Below are 9,856 nucleotides of genomic sequence, written 5' to 3'. Positions count from 1 at the left end.
CGCAGAAATGGTCACGAAAACGCACGATGATATTTCTTTGAATGAAAGTGCTGGAAAACCTTCATGTTCCTATATTACAGAGTCAACATGCAACAACAAGATTATTCCGCATTCATCTGATGAAAAGAGTCCTGAAAACAAGAACAAAAGGAAGAAACGAAAGAGAACAAAAGTAAACCTTCATAAAGACTTTCTTTCAGAAGACGAAAACATGGATTTTAGCGCAGGCAGTTCTGACGTTTGGACCCAAAAAGAATCGGAGTCATCAAGCGAATCGGAAAAAGGAAAGTTGAAGAAAAAGAAACGCAAACAAGTGGATTCAAATGAAAACAAACAATTTTTGAAAAAAACAAAGCGTCTGAATAAAAGGAAGATTTTCAAAGAGAAGAGGAATGCAGGGGAAAGTTTTGAAACACATTCGGGCAAAATTGTGGAGGCGAAAAAAATGAAAGAAAATCCTTGCCGTCCAGAAAAATGCCAAAGAGGTTGCCATGAAATAAATGAGGAGAGGAGAGCAGCGTTATTCCAGTTTTTTATGGGTTTAGACTAGAAAAGAAAACGCGATTGGTTGATCAAATGTGTCCAAATAGTACCTATTAATAGAAAAAAAACAAAACTAGATATCAGTAGAAGAACCATGACATACAAATACTATATAAATGAAGGCGACGACCGAAGGCAAGTTTGCCAAAAGTTTTTGTTAAATACTTTAGATATAACGCAGAAACTATTACTGTATAGTGTTTCCAAAATATCGGAGGGCATGGTCGAAGCCGATAAGAGAAAACGAAATGTTCCACCTGTTTATACCGAAGCTAGCAAAGCTGCCGTCAGAAACTATATTGAAATGCTACCCGCAGTTCCATCACACCGCTGTAGAGCGCGTACAGGTAAAACTTACCTGCCTCAAGAATTCCAGAATATCGCAAACTTGTATAGCTTATACATGAAACATTGCGCTGATAAGGATATTGAGCAAGTTAGTGAGTCACTTTTCAGAGTTATATTCAATGAAGAGTATAAAATCAGCTTTCATAAACCTAAAAAAGATAAATGTACAGCATGTATCAAGTTTGATAACATCCTAAAGGAGACTAATAAAGATGGAACCCCGAAGGTCCTAAGTGACGCTGAATTAGAGGCAATGGAAACTCATAAACAAGAAAAAGTTGCAAGTATGGACAGATTTAACTCTCATCAAAGCCTGAGTACGCCATTTTCAGACACGCTTACAAGCAGTTTTGATTTACAAAAAGTATTGAATACCCCATACGGTAAAAGTATGCTGCTGTATTACTCAAGAAAATACGCAGTATATAATTTCACTATTTACGAATCCGGCTTTCAAAACGTAGATTGCTTTGTCTGGGGTGAATCTGATGCAAAAAGGGGAAGCAATGAAATAGCAACGTGTCTTGTTAAATATCTAGAAGAAGTAGACAAAAGGCGTTTTAAAAATGTGCTACTTTACTGCGATTCATGTTCTGGCCAAAATAAAAATAAAACTGTTCTGTCAGTTTTAAATAATTTTATTCAAAACTCTGAGTCAGTACAGGTAATTCAAATAAATTATCTTTTGCCTGGACATACTTACATGCCGGTAGACTCTGTGCATGCGGTTATAGAAAGACAAACGAAACATACTACTGTATGGGCTCCAAGTCAATGGCCAACATTAATCGAAGCCGCGAGAAAAAATCCCGGACCTTACAAAGTTAACGTGTTAGAATTCAGCGACTTCATCGACTTTGATGACCTCACAGAAAGAACTTTCACACCTGAAGTCATGAAGCATATTAAAATGCGAGCAGTGAGGGTAGCGACATTCCGGAAAAAAAACAAAAACGTGATGGAAGTCAAGTATTCCATGGCAACCGGTGCCGAAAAGCATAATATAACACTATTTGCTCCTTGTCCGACTATTGTGAAAGGGAAAGGTAAGGGAAAAGGAAAAGGAAAGGGTATAAGCAAGGGTAAAGGCAAAGCTAAAGAAGTACATTCGGAAAAGAATATAGTCAACGGACAGGAAACGAATAATCCAGACTTGGCTGTTTGGAGGCCAAAATCATTATACACGGAACGCCTGCCAATCTCAGTTGCAAAGTATAAAGATTTAAAGAAGCTCTGCGATCAAGCAACCATACCACGACGTTTTCATGTAGAGTATACTTCGCTACCTTTTCAAGCAAAGACACAAGATAGGCTTCCAGAAACTGACGATGACGACGATGACGATGATGAGGACGAAAGTTATTAATTTTATTAGAAAAATTAAGGACCGCGGGAAGTCTGCTAAACTTATTTTTAATTTCATTGTTTTAGACTATAATCTGATAATTATTATATGTGCCATTAGTATTATTTATTATTGTTTTGGCTCAGTTTCAAACCATTTATAAAAATGTATAGATAAGCGCAAGTTAGGACGCGTAATACATAAACTGTGACCAACTAATAAATAATAGTAACTACTATCGTTTACTACGTTGATTTATATTTTGAATAATTTTAAAACAGAAGATGTTATTTAGTTTTTAAACCTTTTAAATAAGAATAATCTTAACTATTAAATCCTAGAAATACCTACAATCTATGCTTTATGTACCTGGGTACCTAGTCACAAACAATAATGCTCATTCGCTAGCGAAACGTAACTGTCATTGTCGCACTAAATAAGAAAGAGTGATAGAGAAAGATATTCACGATACTCTGAGTGTGAGCATTTGAAAAGTTGGCTAGGCATCCAGGGGACATAACTGGTAGGTATTATTAGAACTTCTTTCTACTTTAGACTTAAAAATACTGCCGTATTAGTATAGTCTACTGTTCACAGTTGCTGATTAAAATTTACTGATTATCATTAGTGTGTTTTTATTTTCATGTACTAAAAAACGTTTCCCTGCTAGAATTAAAGGCTGAATACTTAACCTATTGATACAGCGGCGAGTACTGAAATAATAACATTAAATTTGTTGCCAAAATGTTAGATAGTTTATAAGCAAGTATTGTTTTTTTATGGCAAAACTGGATATCAAATAGTCTTGTTCTTTGTTGTTCCTAAATATTTAGATAAAAATACACTGTAAATCGAATGCAGCTATTCTTTACCATATTAACTACGTTTTAATGCATTTTTCAAGTTGCTAAATAGTAAACTAAGCTCAAAACAGTTGTCATTTATACCATTTCGGTTACATTTACGCCCCGAATTTGTACAAAAATCATCTGAGACCGTCATTTACGACCCTGTCAACTCTAATTGTTCAAAAAAATCGTGGGTGTAAAGGACGTTCATAGCATTTTGACGTGTCCTTTACAACCATCTAACTTCTAAACCGTTTAGTTTATCACTGCGGTTGCTACACCAGGTTAAGGATATTAAAAATCTACATATTTTTCTATATACATCACAAATATAGGTCAAAAAACAAAAAAGTTATTAACAGTTTTCTAAAAAAAAAGTTGTTTTTTGCTTCTCCTGAAAACCTGCATTTTGTCCTTTACGCCAATTGAACCCAAAGGTATCGATATATAATTAGAATTAGTCAATAATGATTGTGAAATGATGTCATTGCGTGAATATCTGCTCAAAATACGATATAAAGACGATCATTCAGTGCGTAAATTGGTTACTTTATCATGTACATCCGTGATGCTTTGTTCATTTAATGCCTAAAAAATGTTACGTGAATTTATTGTATTCTTGTGCTTAACAAACTTAATAGAAAGTGCGCGGATACTTGGAGTGTTTCCAATACCGTCCATCAGTCACCAGGTCGTGTTCAGACCGCTTATGACAGAATTAGCAAAGAGAGGGCATGACGTAGTAGTAATCACAACTGATCCAGCATTCAAAAATGAAACAGCACCCGCAAATCTGACCGAAATTGATGTGCACGATGTTTCATATAAAGCTTGGAAAGAAAAGATTGATTTCATAACAGGAGCACCGCCGTATACGATGCTCACGACGGCTTTACAGATGATGGTCGACGTTCTAAAGGTTGAAATTGAAACTCCTCAGGTCAAAGAATTTATGGCGAAAGATCAAAAATTTGATTTGGTTATAGCTGAAGCATGTGTACCAGCGGCATTAGGTTTTGCTCATAAGTATAAAGCTCCTGTAATTCAAATGAGCTCATTCTATGGGTCTAGAATCAATTATGATTCTATGGGTGCTCCTTCACATATGTTTTTATACCCTGAGTTGTATAGACAGAAATTAAGAGACTTATCAATTTTGGACAAAGTTTTAGAAGTTGTAATTGAGTTAGTATTAAAATTCGCTTATGCTAACTACGTTGATGATGTGAATAGGACGTTGAAGAAATATTTTGGTGAGGATACACCGAATCTATCTGAATTGGAGGATAAAATTGACATGCTGTTTGTAAATTCAAATCCCATCTGGGAAGGAAACCGACCCGTGCCTTCTAGTGTGGTGTATTTAGGGGGACTTCACATGAAACCTGTAAAAGAACTTCCTAAAGTAAGTTTGGTAATATATATACGTATCTATATATACCAGCCAATAAATGTCCATCAATACTTGTATCATAGTGCTATTCTAAAGTACACAGTGTAACTCAAGTTAGTATTCATTTACTTTATAGTTTTACATGTGTCTGGTAAAATCTATAACTCTACATTTATACTTGTAGGTATTTAATTAGTACCTTCAGCTATTACGTAAAGCCACAATAAAATTTTGGTCGTTTGTTTTGTACAAAATTTTAAAACATTTTTTTATATTGTTTACTTTTATACTTGCAATCTACGAGTACGTCTTTTGTGTAGACAAAAAATAAACTACAAATATCGGTCATTTGAAGTTCGAACGCAGTAGGTATTCATACTACGTATTCATATCTGATATGATTACGATACGATAAGAAAGTAAACTGGACTAAATATGTATAATTACGTCATAGGCAATTCAGATTGCGAACAGGCCTCAATATTAAAGATTGTAAATGAATAAAAAAATACTTTGGACATTCTTACTGAGATTGACCGAATTGGTAAGCTCAAGAAGGCTTGTGTGGGTAATCAGACAACGGTATACAAAACACCCATCACTCAGGACCACATACGTGTGCTCATGTCACAAAAAATGCCTTTATCGGGATTCGAACCCAAGACCATCGCAGGTGGGGTCACTACCAATTCGTTCTCCGCCAGACCGGTGTTCACAATCAAATTAAATTCAATTAACATTTGCAGGACCTCAAATCCTATCTCGACACATCCAAAGGGGTGATTTACGTCAGTTTCGGTACCAACTTCAACCCGTCGACTCTCGCCGAAGACAAGATCCGTTTGTTACTAAACGTGTTCTCGAAATTACCCTACGACGTTCTATGCAAATGGGATGCCGAGGACGTACCTGGGAGACCCAGTAATGTGAGAATAGTTAAGTGGGTCCCGCAAAACGACTTGCTAAGTAAGATTATAGTGAGGATTGAGTGGTTTGAATTATTTATGGAGCTTTTTGGATTTTGGAATGTAAGGTGCTGGAATTTTAGAAGGTTTAATGTTGTAAATGTCACCGTTTAGGACATATTTTTTATCTCTATTCGCGCTTTAGTGGAACTGTTGTTGCAAATATTCGTACCCATTTCAAACGGAAAACCCCCAAATATACTTAAGACAGTTAAGACGCTACAGGAGCGAAAATGCTAAAATGCAAAGGAGCCTCCCTTTCAATTTGAGAATTTTAGTTAAATATACTAGTGTTATTAACTATATTTATCAAAAAGAAATATCCATTCAGAACAAGTCAGTTAAAAAATATTGCGAAAATATCTTTAAAATCGTTCCGCTCTCTACTGTTTCCTCCATCAAAACTTAATCAATTGTAGCGAAATTTGAGAGTTTAATTCAATTTTGAATACCACACCTTTTTTTGCGCCATAATTAATAAGGCCGTTTTTGTAAATTTTTGAAGACCTCTAGAAAATAAAAATATAAAAAAAATCAAAACGGTCCGACACAGATAAAAATAATAATAATCTGTGTTGAAAAAAAATATCATTGCTTCTTCAAAACCCAGGGAGGAAATAGTCGAGAGCGTTAGTATGGAGAATTGAGTAGTTCTTACTTTTACTGATAACTAGAGTCTAGTCCAAGGTAACTTGGCAATAACTTTGACGTCCTCGGCAGTGGAAATCTTATTTTAAACATCAAACTTCCTAAATAGCCACTAACCACCAAACGATTTCAGGGCATCCGAGTATAAAGCTATTCATCACACAAGGAGGGATGCAGTCAACCGACGAAGCAATTGCTGCGGGCGTACCTTTGATAGGTTAGAGGATATTTTCCTTTGTGAAATATAAGTATCTATAAGTACCAACAAATCAAGCGCAACAAAAGCAAAAAAAAAATATTTTTAAAATTCTTCAACATTAAAGTTTTACATATTTTATCGTTTCAATTAAATTACGTTGTAAAAATCAAACTGCTGCGAATGAATATTAAATATTTGATTTATTGCGTTTTAAACAATAATATTATATCGAAGAAATATATTTGATATATTGGTGCTATTGATTCTTCCATAAGCTTTGATCGAATTACATTTTTGTTATTTATGAACAGGAATTCCAATACTGGTGGATCAGTTCTTCAATACGGAGAAATACATACAACACAAAATTGGTGAAAAGTTGGTAATGGAAAAACTAAGTGAAGAAGAGTTCTATAACACAATTATGAAGGTTTTAGGCGATGACAGGTAAGTTAAATGAAGATAAAACAAATCAAAAACGGCTTTAAAGGTACTTTTGCATTTATAAGGCAATAAAATAAAATAAATAAATAAATATTGGGGACACCTTACACAGATCAACTTAGCCCCAAACTAAGCAAGGCTTTTACTATGGGTGCTAAGCGAAGATATACATACTTAAATAGATAAATACATAGAAAACATCCATGACTCAGGCACAAGTATCTGTGTTCATCACACAAATAAGTACCCTTACCGGGATTTGAACCCAAGACCGCGGCTTAGCAGGCAGGGTCACTACCGACTAAGCCAGACCGGTCGTCATATAATATCTTTTTCAATTAAAACAATTAATATTAGTTTTGTTTTAAGATATTATGCTTGGTGACTGTTTCAATTATATAATTATACTAGCTTTTGCCCGCGGCTTCGCTCCGGCTACAAACAGACAAAAAGTAGCCTATGTCAATCTCCATCCCTTCAACTATCTCCACCTAAAAAATCACGTCAATTCGTCGCTCCGTTTTGCCGTGAAAGACGGACAAACAAACAGACACACACACTTTCCCATTTATAATATTAAGTATGGATAGATGTGTAAGGACTAAGGAAACGGAACGACACTACGATGATGCCACTTTTATTTTTTGTCAAACTGTAACCCCGTCGCAAACCACGTTTGGATTGGTCCATCTGTACCTATTAACTAGGTACTGTAATGTTAGAAGAGATTACATAAATGCATGTTCTATTTCAGCTACCGTCAGAATATACTGAAGCTTCGCAAATTAATGGCTGACCAGCCGATGACTGCACTTGAGCGTGCGGTCTGGTGGACAGAGCACGTGCTTCGCCACGGCGGCGCGCGCCATCTACGGGCGCCAGCAGCCAACATGGGATGGGTGGAGTACCTAGAACTGCCCCTTGTCGCAACCTTGCTTGTCATCCTAATAACTACTTTATTAATTCCTCTTGGAATCTGGAATCTGTTAATAAAATTGATTAAGAAGTTGTTTAAGAGCAAGCCGAAAAAAGACTGATAAAAATAATTATAGCTATGTTGCTTGATAGCGATTTTTAAGGTTCCGTAGTCAACTAGGGACCCTTATAGTTTCACCATGTCTGTCCGCAGATAATCTCAGTGACCGTTAGCACTAGAAATCTGAAATTTGTATCAATCACGCCGACAAAGTGGTAAAATAAAAAGTGGAAAAAATGTTTTTTACTTCATTTTAACCCCAACGTGTCATAATATCATTGCGTAGGTATTTAAAAATGAAATGCCGTTTTACGAAAATCATTTTTTGATAAAATTAATATTTTCGGAAATAATCTCTCCTATCGAAAAAAATGTACGCCCCCTCTAACTATTGAATCATACGGCTTAACCAAAATATATATATATATATAAAAGAAAAATAAGGGAAACTACGAAACCCTACACTGAGCGTGACCCGACACGCTCTTGGCACGTTATTTATTTATCTCAGCGCTCACATCACAGTTCAATCAATGATAAAGGATCACTTTATATTTTAGGTATGAATTAGTGATAGTCACCGCCGTAATTATTAAATTTTTTCAGTCATTAATTTTATCAAATCGTCAGATACAGCGGGATTATCAACAATATATTAAAATGTAATTGTTATCACTTATCTAAGAACTAAAAGTATCTACTAACCAATATAAATGTATTTTTCACTACCTATTCCTTTCACTTGGTTACTAAAAAAGTTTGATGATGTATGTATATCGTCGCTTAGCACCCATAGCACAAGCTTTGCTTAGTTTGGGGCTAAGTTGATCTGTGGAAGGTGTCCCCAATATTTATTTATTTATTTCAAGTTTCGTCATAAATTAAAGTAAAAATAATTGAAATTAGATGAACAAATCTACCTCAAGATGAGCCACGCGTACACACTGGCGTTCAAATTAAAATAATCATTTCGTGAAATCTATTCCGAGGTTTTCCGCCTCATTACACGATATTACTTCCACGTAAGTAGGTACCTACTTGTGAGTTATCCTTATTTTACTAAAAAAATAAAAATACATGTGAGTATAAACTAGAACAAAATGATATGTAGGTATTACTATTTTAATGATAACCAAAAAAACATTTTGAGTAGACTAACAAATAAAAAAAATATAAAAGATAAAAATTCGTTTATTGGACATAAACACAAAAACAATTGTTGAAGGATAGGGTTACATCCATTTGTGTATATCCTAATTATTATTAACACAAGTTTCCAGGGGTCCCCGCACTAGGCTAGGCCTGTACCGCGGGAGAACAGTATTGCATTTATATGTCATGAAAGATCTGTTAGAGAAACATATTAGATATATAATTAAAGTACAGTGTGAACAATTGACAACGTTTCAAAATTTTGAATGTCCCGAAATCGAATAGATCACATTTTTTTTCCGTATTTTTAGTATAAAAAATCTTAAAAATAGTTTAAAGGGGAAGTGACGTCAAATAGCTCATTTAGATCTGTCGCTATAACAAAAAAATCTTTCAGTCGGGATGTCACTTGAGTTTGACAGTGACACTTATCACAGTTCGTAGCAAAGATATTGAACATTTCATGGCTTAGTCTATGGTTCGTTACAAATAACCCAAAATTGTATAAATTCCCAATTTTACTAAAATGTCTTTTAATGCATCTTCCTGTTATAAAAGCTACATGTAATAAAGGATTTATCAAACATAACTGGCAGAAAATAAGTCAACGCAACTCACGCATAAATGATCATTAGAGTTCCATCACAATTGCATTTTTTCCACAGCGTGTACTTTAATTTGCAAGGAAGTGTACACCTGAGCACCGGTTCCCTGATCTATGGCAGGGTGGGTTCTGAAAAATGGCCCCACACCAGCGCCGTATTGTTTGTATTGTACGGTTCTAAGGATAAATTCTATTCCCATTCTCTACTTAAACGGATAGACAAGCCTGATTTATGTTTACTTTAAAATAAAAGGCCTGCATTTTGCTTTTTCTCGTGAGCTTTAGAGCGCATTTGGTTGACTAAAGTATTCGCATCTTTGACTGCGCCGGAAGGGCGTATTCTGATTTTAAAACACAGGATTTTTAAAGTCTCTATCTCTACTTAATTTTG

The 9,856-nt window shown here is 35.1% G+C and overlaps 1 protein-coding gene across 1 annotated transcript; it reads left to right on the top strand.

Moving 5' to 3' along the window:
• The first annotated feature begins 3,626 nt into the window (after positions 1-3,626).
• Positions 3,627-7,788, top strand: LOC125242064 (UDP-glycosyltransferase UGT5-like). Its single transcript, XM_048150766.1, has 5 exons — positions 3,627-4,489; positions 5,224-5,443; positions 6,224-6,307; positions 6,601-6,736; positions 7,488-7,788. The coding sequence occupies exons 1-5, from the start codon at positions 3,680-3,682 to the stop codon at positions 7,768-7,770; spliced, it is 1,533 nt and encodes a 510-aa protein (XP_048006723.1). The 5' UTR covers positions 3,627-3,679; the 3' UTR covers positions 7,771-7,788.
• Positions 7,789-9,856: the final 2,068 nt, after the last annotated feature.

Source organism: Leguminivora glycinivorella, chromosome 2 (genome assembly GCF_023078275.1).
Source record: "Leguminivora glycinivorella isolate SPB_JAAS2020 chromosome 2, LegGlyc_1.1, whole genome shotgun sequence".
Classification (NCBI taxonomy): Eukaryota; Metazoa; Arthropoda; class Insecta; order Lepidoptera; family Tortricidae; genus Leguminivora; species Leguminivora glycinivorella.
The sequence above is the reverse complement of the archived record's forward strand: the minus strand, read 5'-3'. Positions and strand labels throughout refer to the sequence as shown.

Coding starts and splice junctions, on each gene's coding strand:
- LOC125242064 (XM_048150766.1), top strand. CDS start 3,680: ATGTTACGTGAATTTATTGTATTCTTGTGCTTAACAAACTTAATAGAA. Junction 5,444..6,223: donor CCCGCAAAACGACTTGCTAA/GTAAGATTATAG, acceptor AAACGATTTCAG/GGCATCCGAGTATAAAGCTA. Junction 6,737..7,487: donor AAGGTTTTAGGCGATGACAG/GTAAGTTAAATG, acceptor GTTCTATTTCAG/CTACCGTCAGAATATACTGA.